Source organism: Amblyomma americanum, chromosome 1 (genome assembly GCF_052857255.1).
Source record: "Amblyomma americanum isolate KBUSLIRL-KWMA chromosome 1, ASM5285725v1, whole genome shotgun sequence".
In the NCBI taxonomy this organism is placed as follows: domain Eukaryota; kingdom Metazoa; phylum Arthropoda; class Arachnida; order Ixodida; family Ixodidae; genus Amblyomma; species Amblyomma americanum.
The window spans coordinates 187050968-187066519 of record NC_135497.1 but is presented as its reverse complement, the minus strand read 5'-3'; the positions used below and the strand labels follow the sequence as shown (position 1 = coordinate 187066519).

General features: G+C 48.0%; 1 protein-coding gene across 1 annotated transcript; it reads right to left on the bottom strand.

The window, feature by feature from the left end:
- Positions 1–1571: 1571 nt before the first annotated feature.
- Positions 1572–15470, bottom strand: LOC144114366 (glyoxalase domain-containing protein 4-like). Its single transcript, XM_077648046.1, has 2 exons — positions 14920–15470; positions 1572–3715 (listed from the first exon to the last, which is right to left on the bottom strand). The coding sequence occupies exons 1-2, from the start codon at positions 15282–15284 to the stop codon at positions 3190–3192; spliced, it is 891 nt and encodes a 296-aa protein (XP_077504172.1). The 5' UTR covers positions 15285–15470; the 3' UTR covers positions 1572–3189.
- Between the last annotated feature and the right edge of the window lie 82 nt (positions 15471–15552).

Genomic DNA, 15552 nt, shown 5'->3' with positions numbered 1-15552 from the left:
ACTCTCATTCACTTTTTAAACCATTTATTGTACCACCCTGTCTTGGAAGGACAGCAAATTTTCGGAATATCATGCGCTAGAGGCAGTTTTCTGCTCGAAACAGCCCGCCGCCGCATTGCTCCCAATGTAGCCGACCCACAATCACGCGCGAAAGTTGGCGAGCCCCTCCCGGCGACATTTTCATGCTCGCACCTGCGTATAAAAGTTGAGAGGTGGCTATTGGTTAGATATTTTCAGACGTCAGGCAGCTACTATGACCGCGGCCAATGAGTGGCGTAGCTCCGGCAGGTCAGGATCGAAGCTCCGGCCCCGCAGGTGGGGCCGCCGGAGAAGAGCCGACCTTCCAGCGTGCAAAAAGTGACGAGAGAGGAAGGAAAGGCGCGATGGCGCTGAAATTCGAATTTTGACTACAAACAACTCAGCTTCTACAAAGCGCATTAAGAAAAATTCTTGCTGAACAATATTTGTGAAGCAACGTGCTTTAACATCCCAGGCATACCGCAACTTCATTAGAACCCTTTTCAGGGCCCCTTTAAATATGAGCGCTTGCATATACGCACATGTGCTGCGCCTGCTTGGCCAGTCGCTGTTGGCACAGTGCGCCTACGTAAGTCAAAAGTATATGGAAGGCGAGTCTGTTGAAGAAATTCAGTTTCTTCGCATCCAGCGCGTACTGCTTGAGATTCATTGCTGCGCAGTGAAATACGCACAATGGCAGTTAATCAGTTAAGAGGCATGGAAGCACAATGGCAGTTAATCAGGTAAGATGCATGGAAAGACGGCGATAAAAGTTTAGATGTCCCATTAGCACAAAAGCCGGCGCGCCTGTCGTTGTCCACGGCACGAAATTCCTCAATGACGTCACCATGCTCTGGCATGACGTCAACAGTTAGACCATAAGATAGTGACGTCTTTAGCAAAGAAGCAAATTCCTCCCGAAGGTGCAGGGAATTGAACCAAGGACCTTCAGATTGCGAGGTGAGCGCAAACCCATAGGCCACGGAACCTTCGTTTTCTTTATTGTCTTTATTTTAGTACCTTGTGTTGTGGTGTTGTGGCCATATCGCCACAAAACCGCGTTACTTCTTGGCGATTAAAAGTGGATCTAGTGATTGCGTTTCCTTACGACTGAATGCTACGAGTAGGTTTGTCATTAGTAAGGAAGGAATCTTTAATGAACCTCGGAACAGAACTCACGATGAGACAGTGCTCATGTCAGAGGCATGACACGTCAATTCTGCAAAGTATCATGACTCAACACTTTAATGCTTTCGTATTCTCAACCGTAAGCAGTCATAAGTGTCTCTGTCAATTTTTTTTTATTCTCTAGCATTATCTCCCATGCATAAACGTGTTACGGCGGATATATGCGCAGGCCGTCATCGTACCACCGCCTCACCACCGGCGGGGCACACGGGCCGGTTGACGAAAGCGGCTGCGAGGACGAAGTCTGGAACATAGAACATGAACGTAAAACAGCACGAAAACGAGACCCAGAACGCAGTGGCCGCTGAGCTGAACTCAGGCTACAGGCACAGACGATTTGGGAACCGCATGCAGGCCATGACCAATTTCTACACAAAATGCGTTTATTGTTTTCGATGCACTGCGCTAACACGCATGTTGGAATCGCAGTGTGTGCAGCCATAAAAACATCACGCAATAACGAAGTACAGTACATAGAAGGCACAGCTAAATAAGTGAAAAACATTTCTTATATCACCATTTCGACGAGGAAAGTGAACCGTAAAGTTGCTAGAGCTTGACAAGGCAGCGCAAGAGAAAGACGCCACACCAAGCCCACGTTCACGCACACACAGCAGCTGCGAAAAACACTTGGTCCCACATCTCGGCAAATCTAACAACACAGGCATAATGCAGGCGCACGATACACGGAGCATGCGAAGGCATGTAAAGCTTGCTGCGTGTTAGACAAGTGCAGGTTGAAACGCTGGTGCACCTCTTCGACATAGAATTACGTATGAAGAGCGCTGCATGCCTCTCCCAAATTCTGCATGGTATACAGGGTGTTTCACCTAATTTTAAAGAAGCACTTCTTTGCAATTTAATTTCAAAGTCAGCAATATCATAAAATGTTTTTTTTTTTTTTTCAGTTAGAGGAGCCCTTTTTTTCGGCATAGCATTGTGTCAGCGTAGCAAAGGCGAATTCGAAACCGCGCTTTCGGCCGTGTGCGCGGCTGCAAAATTTATTGCACTGCAGCGGCGACGTAAGAACTGGTTTGGTTTATAGGGCTTAACGTTCCAAAGCTATGAGGGACACCGTAGTGAAGGGCTCCGGGAATTCCGAACAGCTGGGGTTCTTTAACGTGGACTGACACCGCACAGTACACGGACCTCTAGAATTTCGCCTCCATCGAAATTCGACCGCCGCGGCCGGGATCGAACCCGCGTTTTTCGGATGAGCAGCCGAGCGCCGTAACCACTGAACCACCGCGGCGGCATAAATCTAAAAACTGATATGGATATTACTTAGGGTGGGCTACAAGCATCTCAATTAAGGTGCCTAATAGTAATAATTTAAAAGTTAGCTATTCAGTATTAGTTAACCAGCCTGGTAATTAAACATGTCTTACGTGTACTTCGACACAGAACACGGCTGACAATGCTATACCGCAAAAAGCGCTCTTTAATTCAAAAAGTCCATTAAAAAAATAGTGACAGTGTTATGTGAAACACCGTGTATTATAGTCCTCAGAATAGCCCCCATGCAATCTGAATATGTACGTTGGACGCGAACTGCGCACACCAGCTGAAGTAGCCGGCAGGCACAATTTTGTCTCTGCAACGTGGACACAGTTCGCGGGTCTACATCACAACAGTGCAGCCAGAACGAGGGCCAAAATGTGTCCCACTGGACCAAATTGATTGCGGCGAAAACAAGGCTTAGGCACAGTGAGCTAGCCCCGACGTAGCAACCCTCCCATTTCAGCTTCTTTGGGGGGCAGCGCCAGCCTCAGAAAACGCTGTCAACACGAGCAATATGGCAATGCGCGTATAGAAAGACGAATTTATCAAGTGTGCAATCCCCATAGCCACAGCTGAATATGGAGAGAAACTATGCGGTTGGAAAGGAACACACAACCGCCCCTTCATGCTACTCATCGCAACAGGGCCCAGTGAAAGTGCCAGCTGCTCTCGACACATGCACAGTCCCACAGAGAGAGCAGCTCAGGCGGCCGGCTTATCGCCTCCCTGGATGTCGCGGTACCACTCGGCGCTCTTGTCTGCGTCGATCGCCTCCCGGAGCAGACGGTCGGCCTCGGGGTCAACGGCCGACAGAAGCCGGAACGACTCGGCGTCCACGAAGCAGATCTCGTGGCCGTCTGGGTCGGCCAGTATGACCACGGTGACCGTGGCCTTTCCCGGCGTGTCGAGGCGCGTGAGCGGCTTCAGCACCTGGTGGCCGCCCGCCAGCGCCCGCTGCTCGATGTCCGGCAGCTCGGCGGCGGGGCACTCGAACGCCACCCGGCCGTACGCCTTCGCCCGGTCGATGGGCGCCGCGCTTAAACGGAAGCGCAGCCGACACTGCGCGTCGTCGTACGCGAAGGCAGCCTCCCTGTCGGAGCGCTCCAGCATCTTCATGCCCAGCAGGCCCTGCCAGTAGGACACGGTGCGCGCCAAGTCCGAAGACGCCAGCACCACCTCCTCCACCGGGTCCCGGCGATCCACGTCGTCGCGAGGTTTGATCACGAACCTGCGCGCCGGACCCAATTTGCAGCTTAACACCTCAAGCGCGAAACTGCCTAAACAGAAACCTTAGCGCATCTCCTTATTTAAGCAAGAAGCGCTCTGTGCCACACCAACCGAAACGTCAGCGAGCGATAATCTAATAGCAGCATATATATAACTTACGAAAGACCGACACGTCTATTCTATTACTTGATACCTGACATTTGATGTTCGGATTATGTAAACACATCGCCACGTATACACATGGATGTGACGACGGATTTTACGGTGACACAACGTTGAAGCGTTTTAAACCGAAATGAGCGGCTATCTGGTCGGCCGGTTTCTATCGTTCGCTAATGTTTTATATGGCCTTCCGTTTTGGGGGACTTTTTTTTCAAAATTTGAGGTTAATCTCGGGAGTTGTGTCGAAAATGTTCAACAATTCGAATTTCTTCGCATTGTTTTCGCAATGTAAAGAAGAAAAAAACATCGCACACGTTTTGTTGTGGGACTTAAAATACTAATATTCCACCAACACGCTGTAAAAACTGTTACACGAGTTCTTCAATGCTTTGAAGGACTCTGGTAGCACCAATGAAAGGTTAACTCACACAATTCATTTTTTCTTGTTCCCAATAACATTTACCACAGTAGTACTACTACCAGACCAGACGGACATCTGTACGAGCTGCAAAAACCTTCAGCACCACTCCTGTGACTCGAATGCATAAAACTTTCAGAGAAGCGTAAGCTATAGTCAAGAGCAGTGCTTGCTACAGTTCTGACAATCGGTCCTCTCGAGGCCTGCCTTTCAATATCTAGTCCTTGACTGCATCCAGCACTGAAGGTTAACTCGCTTTCGCTAACAACGAAGCTGGAGGAATAAAAGGGTTATATTAGAGTCTGTGGTACAACGTTGATCCGATTCTCTTCTACGTACTGTTTGAGGTATACTCTAAATATCTCGGACAGCCGCTTTTTCCCGTTCAACATCAATCCAGGCACGGAAAATAACAGCACACGGCGATTTTTTTTTATTCTCAAATGGAAGAGGTAGTGGCCGTGCCGAGCTGCAGGCTGGAGCGAGCCATCCATTTAGAAGAGAAAGGAGCGCCATCTGCAGCCTTCTCGCAGCGAAATTAATTTCTCTATGGTACGCACTGAGCAGACGTTATATCGCCTAGTCCTAACGCGGAACGATGCTAAATTGTGTTTTTCCCTCTCATTGAAGAAAAAAAAAAAGCTGCCGCACGACGCAGAAGACTGTACGGAGCACGGAGGTGCTGCATCCCTTTCAATTTCCCACAGATAAGAAAAATGGAAACGCACCTCTGGTTAACTCAAAATAAAACGTGAATATCCAAGGTGCCACAGCCATCCCGTCTGCGACATTTAAAAATTCGGACACCGCCTGAAGGCTACGACGCGATAGCGTTAATGGGTCCCTTCAGCGGCCTGCGGCTGGTCCTATTTGCACATCACTTCGCAGACACGGACATTGTTCGTTATTTATCTATTATTTTTTAATTTAAAAAATAATTTACAACTAGACACACAAGGCCTCCCTTTAACCAAGTTAAACGAACGTTCCTCAGTTGTCGAGGGGTATATAGCGCGCCCGGCTCGCGCTTCCAAGGCCAGCAGTTCCGAGTCCAGGCTCAACTACTTTTCTTTTCAACGCAATTGCTTTTCTCTCTTCAAAGGTGGTAGAATTACGTCACGAACCTGATTAATGGCGTAGTGATGTCATCACTGTTGTACCGTGTGATCGTTGCAGGGTGTTTGAATTCCCCACGCGGGGTCATGTGGTTGCGACGTCACGACCATCGCGACCAATCCCACTTTCTCGACACGCCAACTGCGGCGGCTCTGCGCTGAACAGGCCCCCTTAACGCTATCGCGTTAGTAGAGAGCGTTAGTAGAGACGACAGTGACGAAAGAATTCTTCGGCTAGTTAGTTGGGAGTTCAATAGCACAAGGGCGACTAAAGCCAAAGAGCGTGAAATGCTCAAGCTTGTGTCATTAGAAAAACCGACAGGGAAATTATACGCTGTGTACTAAAAACTAGACTAAAAATCCAGTGTAAACAGCTGAAATGAAATAAATTCAATCTAAAATGACATTAATGCTGTAAGCTAGGTAAAAATATAAATCAAAATTTAAATGGAAGTTAATGCCTGGGTTTTGACGCGAGCAAGAGGGCGAAGAGTTCCCTCCCACCGTGATTGGATACGGCGCCGTCTTGTCGGTGTCAGAGTACCCTTTTCAAAAGTTATGCTGATGAAATATTAGAACTTTATAGGCTCAATAAAATTCCAATTCTATTTAAATAATGCACGACGTCGTCAAATGGTACAGTGGGGTCATCCCCTAATAAAAGGGAAGGATGAAACGGTATGCGGTATTCATAAAATTTTTAAAAATGTGTGCGACGATGACTCATAAAATGGGCAGGTTAAAAAATATGAATAACTGAAAGCGGACCATTGCAGTGCTCGCCTTCCGGCGGCCGTGCTCCCAAAATCAAGCAGAATTGTGTGTTAGCTAGGTTCGTTTCCTGCTACGGAGTCGGCAAGCGCGTTCCCAGCAACACCAACATGGCTTGGAACCCAGCAGAAATGCACGCTGTAACCACGTATCGCAAATGGATGGAGTTGTCGAAGGACGTATAGTAAAAGAGGGTTTTTATGTCTTTGCTTTAAAATAATTGCGGTCATAGCGCTCCTCGAGTCGGTGTAAATTACCGCCTTTTTTGTTGTTTTCGTTACTTATTATTTCTAGCGCCGTTAATATGCCGCACAATTCAGCAATGCCGTGCACACTTCCATTTGGGTTAATGGTGACGACATGACCATTTGAGCCCTTCTGCACAGCAGCTGCAATAACACGGTCATGTGTTTTGGAGCCATCCATGTGCAAAGCTAAAAAATCCCGGCATTTTCCTTCGATTTCCAGAACTCACTTTTTTATCATTGCTGAAGGTACAACTTTCTTACAGTACTCGGCCAGTGCAAAGTTACATAGTACGGGCATTTTGAACCAGGGTGGAACGTCATTTTCATAATGAAGGAGATGTTCTACGGAAAGGTCAAATTCGCACGATTCTAATCTGGTTTACCCTGATTCCTATGGTCGGTATGCAGTTTTTTTTTGGGGGGGGAGGGGGGGGGAAGAGTCGTCATATGCTTATTTTAGAGAATAAGTTTACTGGGGTGATCCGGGTAACCCCCCGGTAAACGGTAAAAAAAAAAAGAACCCTTTATTCAAACGGGAGCATGCATATTTTTATTGAGAATTCTTCAATAAGTGTATGCGTCCGTTTGAATGTAAGTTGCTGGAAACAATGGTCAGCGAACGCGATAGTGATGGCACGTCGGCCAAAGCGATCTACTGAAACCTATAATATAAATCTCACCCGCCAGACAGTAGACATGTTTAGTATAGTGTATAGCGTCCATTTCAGTTTCCACACCCAAATCTGTTACGGCATAGTGACGTACGAACCCGACCGCGGTGGCTGCGTTTTTATGGAGGAAAAACGCAAAGGCGCCCGTGTGCTGTGCGGTGTCAGTGCACGTTAAAGATCCCCAGGTGGTCGAAATTATTCCGGAGCCCTCCACTACGGCACTAGCTCCTTCTTCCTTTCTTCTTTCACTCCCTCCCTTATCCCTTCCCTAACGGCGCGGTTCAGGTGTCCAACGATATACGAGACAGATACTGCGCCATTTCCTTTCCCCAAAAAACCAATTATATAATTATATATAGTGACGTACGCCTTGCCAAAGAAAGTGAGTGGTAGAAAAGACTCAAAATCACCCTCGACAACCAAATTTCGGATCAACATTTCTCTAGACCTCGCAAAAAATCTTTATATTCCACCTCTGCCCAAAAACAGCCGCCCTGAGCATGACCGATTGTCGATCGAAAAGCTCGAGCAGCAGCCTCCCATAAGCACTATGCTAGTCATTCAACAATCACATACGTAGATGCTGCGGAATATTCTACCACCTCGGCCTATGCCAGCACGATACTTAAGCCTGATCATAATCCCTGCCCAGGTTTAACTCTCAACCGAGTTCAACATCCTGTCGAAGCAGCTATAGCCCTGGCCATTACTCAAACAAATGCAGAATACATATTCTCGGATACTAAATCATCCATTCGAAATTTTTCGAAACGCGTTCACACACCAGCACGTCGTGCTCTGAACAATGCTGCGCCAACCAATCGGCTCATTACATTCATCTGGGTTCCTGCGCACTGGGGACAAGCGGGGAAAACGGCCGCACACAATCACGCCCCAGGAGTCGTCGACCGGGCGGGGGGTGGCCACCCATCTTTCCGCAGTGCCAGGAAACGCATGATGACATACCACGAACTTACGCCCCGTTACCGTTTACTATACGCTCCCCATAAATCACTCGATAAGGCCCAGCAAGTCGTTTGGCGACGGATTCAAACAGCCATTTTTCCTAATCCCTTCCTGTGTTCCCTCTGCACCCGGGGACTGTCATCCGGTTAGCATATTATTCGGTTCACATGCAAGGCGCATGTCTGTCGGATGTCTTTCACATACTTGGGCTAGCCCTAATAGGCCTACCTGCATCCTGCAACCCCCCCCCCCCCCCCCCACCTTCCCTATCTCTATCGTCACCCTCACTGGCTTCACCACCACCCAAGAAATGCAAAACACTATGGCGCCATTCGTGAACAAAAGCTAAAAATCGGCGATGGGAAGGGAGCGTTGCTTTTCATCGAAGGGCGCACTGGAGAGGGCATAAAGTGCGATAAAACACGACGAACACTCCTGAAAGAAAAAAAAATCACTGCACTTAAAAAAAAAAGATCAGCGATATTTTCCCTACGTGGTCGGACACACCAATAGAAGGTTTTCACCGCAGGATAGCATTTGTTGTGTTTCATGCGATTTTCAATGCGAAATTAAAATTAGATCAATTAATTTCTTGGATACTGAAGTGCTCAAACCTTACAATATGAGGCAAGATATTTTATCTATAATATGAGGCAAGATCAGAATCTCATGACATATTGGCCAGTGGTCGGTACCTTTTAAGCAGTACACACACCAAATTTTCGGGTGCACGTTTTTCTCTTCGGAGTGATGCGCTGGGCAATGGCATACACGAGTCGCGACGTCCCAAGAGAAAATGGCAGAAAGCAGATGGTTGATACGCCGCCAGTTGGTGGCCGATGTGCTCGGCCGACTAAATTCGGGCCAGCGTCAGTGCAAAAGCTGGCCAAACGCCGATGTCAGTGCACGTTAAAGATCCCCAGGTGGTCGAAATTATTCCGGAGCCCTCCACTACGGCACCTCTTCTTCCTTTCTTCTTTCACTCCCTCCTTTATATCTTCCCTTACGGCGCGGTTCAGGTGTCCAACGATATACGAGACAGATACTGCGCCATTTCCTTTCCCCAAAAAACCAATTATTATTATTATTATTAAACGCCGGTGTCGGCCAACGTTTTGAAATAGGCAAACAGCCGACGGCTGGCAAACGCTTGGTAATAGTTGGCTACCGACGCCTTGGCAAGCAAACAAAAGCCGACACCGGGCCACCGCTGGCCACCAAACATACGTGTTAAATTTTTAGACAACTGTAAGAAAAATTAGGACACAGCCGCCGGTCAACGCTACATGTTACCTTGACCGTACGTGTAACAGCAGGCAGAACTTTTTCAAATGTACTGTCGTCCACAGACCTGTCTTGAGCGCTCGAACGCCGCGCACTGCTTTGCTCAGCAGCGCGCGAGTGACATCTTGCAGTGCGTCTGGCCAATGCCTCCTCTATACTTTCGAAAGTATAGAGGAGGCACTGGTCTGGCTCGAGACAGCGCATCTTTGAGCATGGTCTGAGCATCAGACATGCGCTATCTCGAACCACGCGCTCCCGCTCAATGTCGCTCGCGCACTGCGGAACACAGCGGAGCACGGAGTTCAAGTGCGACAGGTCTGTGGACGACTGTAGAGTCGAGGTCAAAAGTCTATGACCACCTCCAAGTTCCGAACAGTGCCGCGCTGCATGTGGGCGCCACCTGACGATGCACTCTCCTGGTGTCGAAACCGGTGTTCGAGACCTGGCACTCGACCACCGGTTTTGGAGGCGGTGATACTTTTGACCCTGAATGTACGTATAACTATGACACGCGCATGCCACACGGTTGTGTGCGTCAGCTCACGTCTCATGACGTTTGCATAATGTTCGCGGCAAAGATGGCAGAGTGGACTTAATACCTACAACGTCGTCCGCTCATTTGCATTTCTCATTTGTCATCATTACTGAATGAAAGCATATCGCTAACACTCAAAACCCACTGGCTCCAACAAGAGGGACTATGATTTGGAGTATATAAGCTCGTGAAACATTCTTCGTTTGTGGACATATGCTCAGCATGTCTGTTACATGACCTCTTCTGGTTTGTATAGCGTTTCAATAGCTTGATCGACGTCTCACATGTGCTTGTTATTAGACATATGGTCTTTGTGACAGCGCGTGATACTATTACTATTTAGATTCCACCCGAAGATATACGTCGGCACTCGGTCAATTAACTATTGCATTGCAATCAGCAGCAGACCTTTCTTTTTCTTCACGTCTAAAACAGAAAATGCAAATTAGGCCTAGCGAATATTATTCACGTTTTTTGCATAGTTGCCCCCCCCCCCCCATTCTAGTGTACTCACTACTATAAAAGTAATTTGCCATTGGACCGTCGAAGAGCTGAGCATGACCTGGTCTTGGCCAGGTCGGCCCTCAAGCTTGGCCCGGCGTCGGCAAGCGGTGATCGGCCAGTTCAAGGTCAATGTCAATCAATCCCCACCCATGGCCCGAGCTGGTTTGTCGAGCTCGGGCCAAGGACTGCCTGGTTAGCTGCCGGCCACGGGCCGTCGTCGGGCTAAGCAAGCTTTTTTCCCTTGGAGTGGAATTCACCTACTCCAACTGCATAATTTACTATTGAATTTTTTCCTCGTGTTTCGTTTTCAAAAGCTGAACGACGGCTGTGACGTCACAGACGGTATAAGGTCACGCGAGGCATGCAAGAACTGCAATATAATCGTTGCTTGTTCATTTTTGTCATTCCAACCATTGGACAGACTTTCGTACGAGTTGATGTGCATTAAAACGAAGAAAGCAGCTACCATACCGCAATTTTTGTACGACTCACGTGACTTGAACGCCTCTTTTTACATTACGACAATCATCGTTTGGCTGTTGAAACCGAAACAGCATAAGAGAAAAAAAAGCAATTATAAATTACCGCGCTTGTTGGAGCACTCCACGTGCCTATGTTTTCTAATGTGCTGGGCATCGTTCCAAAGTGAGAAAACACAACTAAAATCTGGTGTCTCTACTCCTTCAAGCTTTGTGATATGAAAGCGTGAAGTTTTTGACAAGCGGGCGAGCCCAAGAGCAGTGCTGACGGCCGGCGCGGCGTTATTTAGAGAGGCGAGTAGCTTTCGAAGTGGCTGTTCGCTTAGCTATAGCTTAAGCTATCATCTCGAATCTATAGCGGAATCTAGCGAACCTACATTCCAGGTCGTACGCAGCTGAAGCAGCTCTACGTAGCTACAATCAAAACTCCAAAACATTCTCACTGGGTCTGCCGTTCATGATCCGAGCACATGACAGTATTTGCTCGACCGTCTTGTCGAGCAAATAAAGCAGCTAGACGCTTCCTTTTCTTCTGGAACGGCGTCTGTGAAGCTTCAGCAGTACGCCGACTACAGCTACTGGAAAAGTGCATTTATATGGCGCCAGTTTAGTATTTGGGGCAATTAGTCATGCACTGGTTTTCCCACGATGTGTCTCACATGAGTATCAGACAGTTATCAACTGATACGAAAAGTTGCAAGCCCGGTTCATGCGTGTTGGCCACTCCCAAGGTGGCTATTCCGCAACACTACAGGCAGTGCGTATGGAGAGTGCCGTTGCAAACTCCATGCGCACAGAACGTTGTACAACTAATGGTGATGTGGGCGCGTTTACCAATATTAACAACATGCAATCACGTTACGGATTGCTTCGGATATAGAGCAGGTACCTTACAGTGAACTTTGAGCCGCTGTGAAGAGGGAGAGAGTAGACATCTTTATTATGGCTCTCGCCAACAGGCCGTCGTGTTCAGCCGTTGTGACGAAGTGACCATGGACAAACATGGCGCGCAAGATAGCGCAAGCCATGATGAGGTTCGCGCCGTCTGGTAGAGTGGCCTCAATGAAACGATCCTAACCAAGACGGTTCACGAGAAGAATATAAAAATTCTTGTTTTTTATGCTTCTTCTGACTGAAATACTGATGTAATTTCATGTATGTTCACTACGGTCGGATACAAATCAAGAACCAGAGAATTGGGCTTGTTGGTGAATGTTCATACTTTCCCGGGTGAAAATTTACAACTTGGAATCTGCTGGTTTCAACAGTGCTGGGTTATAACTTGTAAGCACATTCCCAACATCTGCTGGGATCAACACCTGTTGGAACCAGCAGCTGCAGGAACCAGTAGGTGCATGCCCTGGTAGCACGGAAACATTAAAATAACTTCTCTCCGTTTGGATAATACATACAACAAACCCTTGTTTTCTACATTTCTGAAATATTACAATGATGTTTCTATAATGGCTTGCTTTATGAGGGCTTAACGTCCCAAAGCGACCCATGGCTATGCGGGACGCTAAAATGAAGGGTCCCGGAAATTTCGACCACCTGGGGTTCTTTAAAGGGATCCTGAAATATTTATATGGGCATATTCTAGTGTAACAGATTTGTAGAGGTGGTCTTTGCGGGTATGCGAGTCAAATTTGAAAGCTGTGCATGGACCCTATATGTTAAGAAATAATTTTTAAAAATCGCTGTCGCAGTAGCTCGCAATTAATTAGGGCGACACATCTCGCCGCGCGTCCCCTACCTCGATGACGTCAGTGGGCCCCCATCTACCCATGCACTGACGTCATCGGGGTAGGGGACGCGCGGTGAAGTGTGTCGCCCTAATCGGTTGCGAGCTACCATGACAGCGATTTTTGAAAATTATTTCTAAATTATAGGGTACACGAAGACCTTTGAAATTTCAATCGAGTACTCACAAACACCACCTCTACTGATCTGTTGCGCTACAATATGTCTATCGAAATAATTTCAGGTCCCTTTAATGTGCACTGACATCGCACAGTACATACCTATAGCATTTCGATAGATACGAAATGCGACCGCCGTTGCCTGGATCGAATCCGCGTCTTTCGGGTCAGCAGTCGAGCGCCCCAGTCAGCCAACGCGGCAGCTAAATTTCTATAATACTACGCGTGCACAGAAAATTCAGGAAAACGCTCGCAGCCTACGCTTAAATGTCAGTCACCCTGCAGGACCACGCAGCCTGCCTACATACAGCTTCAAACCCCACTCGGCAAGCAGCAAGTGCAACAAACAACAATACACCTTGCATGTAGAACTCATACACTCACATTCGAACTGACAACATTTGGGCTCATACACGCCTCCTTTAAGGTTGTACCACAGGCGTCAGCGAGAAAAGGTTAATGAGCAAAGTTTTCTTGTCAAGTTTTGGCACTCTTTACGCAATTTATAGCAGGCAGAATCCAAGAGATTTAGATGAAAATTTTTATTAGTTAAAAAACATCACTAGTAGTCAAACAATAGAAAAAGTCCTCCAAATTGAACAGTAAAAAGTTCTCAGTTGGAATCAGCGGATCCCAGTTCAGAACCAGCAAGCTCCCAGTTGGGGCCAGCAGGTTTCTGCTCGAACCAGTTGGTCGAGCAGAAAACCAGCAAGGTTCTTGCTGTTGGCCCAGAAGAAAACCAGCAAGCTCTGCAGCTAAAACCAGCTATGTTCCTGTTGGAACCAACTGAAACCAGCAAATACCAGTACAAACCAGCAGATTCCCAGTTGGAAATTTTCACCTGGGTTAAACAGCGCGAAGGGCAGGACACAGTGTACCAGCATCTTGTACCGTCCTTCGCACTGTTCCAAATATACAGGGTGTCCCAGCTAACTTTAGCCAGGGTTTAAAAATATGCCCCGGCACTCTAAAACGACGCGACCAAACGCAAGTTGCTGGCTGTTGTATGGAGCAACTCACACTATTTTTTGTATTGCGCCTAATTGCATAATTAGTCGAGATTAATTAAGCAACTTCGCAAGCAACGAAGATAGGCGAAAAAGTCCAGTGAGAAAGTTGTAGAACGGTCCGCGAAACGTCCAACTGAACAGTTTAACTGTCCATGTATTACGTATAGTTTTTTTTTTCGCTCACTGCTGATGCCCGCGAAATACAAAAAAAAAGAACACGTGACATGTCCACTTACGCGCCGCGATTGCAGTGCTCTCAAACGTTGCGTGTAGCAATCGCGGCGCGCAAGCGGACATGTCACGTGCTTTTTTTTTTTGTATTTCGCGGGCATGCACTAAGCCAAAAAAAGGCGATACATAATAGATGGAAAGTTAGAAACTATTGAGTTGGACGTTTCGCGGACCGTTCTACAACTTTCTCATTGGACTTTTTCGTCTACCTTCGTTGCTTGCGAAGTTCGTTAATTAATCTTAATAATGCAATTAAGCGCAAATCAAAGATAGTGCGAGTTGCTCCATACAACAGCTAGCAACAGGCATTTGGTCGCGTCGTCTTTAAAACCCTGACTAAAGTTGCGGCGAATATGCCCCTCAAAACCTTCCAGAACTGGCGTCGACTGGTACTCTGCCATCGTGGTTAATCCTGTTGCACCTTCTAGCGTGACATCACGGGGGCTTGCCGATTACGAGGGGATTAGCCATGAATCAAGCGGATTAACCGCGACGTCAGGACAACTGCTGAACACCACTGGCCAGTGCGTTGCCGCTTCTTTACACAGAGCCAGCTCGACATACTGAAGCACTAGCTTATGACGATGGAGGTGGTGCACAGGTAGTGACAGGCCAGGCCCCGGCAACGGGGCTGCTGACCCGCCTCTCTGAAGCGAGCTCCACCTACCTCCCCCCTCTAGCCCCTTTCCTGTGTAAATGTCGGCTTTCTACATCGAGTTCGCTTCTCCACGCTTTCGGCACCAGTTGGGGGAAGCTGAGACTCGGTCATTTCAAGAAACGGCCCGGCCTGTTATGGTCCAACGGGTGAAGTGCACCCGTTGGACCCGTTGGACCATCATACGTACGCACTCAGAATTCTGAGCGCCCATAACAGCACTAAGGTGCTACTGACCTATATCCTCCGGGAGCGATGAGGGCGTCGTGTCCTTCGAATTTCTCCACAGGCCAAGCGTGACGCTGCGCATTCTTTAACACATCGTCGGAGCGTATGACCACAGCAACGAAGTCATTTCCCTTTGCGTAGCTCCCAATGCCGTAGTTGTAGGTGAGTTCCATGACGAAATGGTTCACCTCGGGACCGTAACCGATCATGGTCTTGCTCCAGTTCAGGTCGTACGGGCCATTGCACTCAGCGCGGCAGCCGTCTTCGAATTCCTCGTGCCGCAGCACCCGCATTCCCAGAACGTCTTTGAAGAACTTAATCGTCGTCTTGCGGTCGCCCACCTTGAAGACAAAATGCAGCGCCCGCCGCACCATGTTTGCGCACGGTGTCAATCGAAGATGTTGAGGTGCACAATATTTGCCTTGGCTTCAAAGTGGAACGTTGTTGTCACCACCGCAAATGCTGCACGAACGAGACATTCACTGTGAAGCCCAGAAGACACGCCTTACACGCCTCTCAACCTTGTCCCAACGCCGCGCCAGAGAGCCAGAGATAGGAACAAGCCAAAAGTCGTGCCAAGTTGCCACCTGTAAACGCGCAACCACGCAGCCGACGCTAGCCGACCCAACCCAAAGCTTTGCC

Excerpts from the sequence above, each read along its gene's own strand:
- LOC144114366 (XM_077648046.1), bottom strand. The coding sequence starts at position 15,284 with ATGGTGCGGCGGGCGCTGCATTTTGTCTTCAAGGTGGGCGACCGCAAG. Across the intron at positions 3,716-14,919 it reads ATCGCTCCCGGAGGATATAG|GTTCGTGATCAAACCTCGCG; the intron begins GTCAGTAGCACC and ends TCCGGCGCGCAG.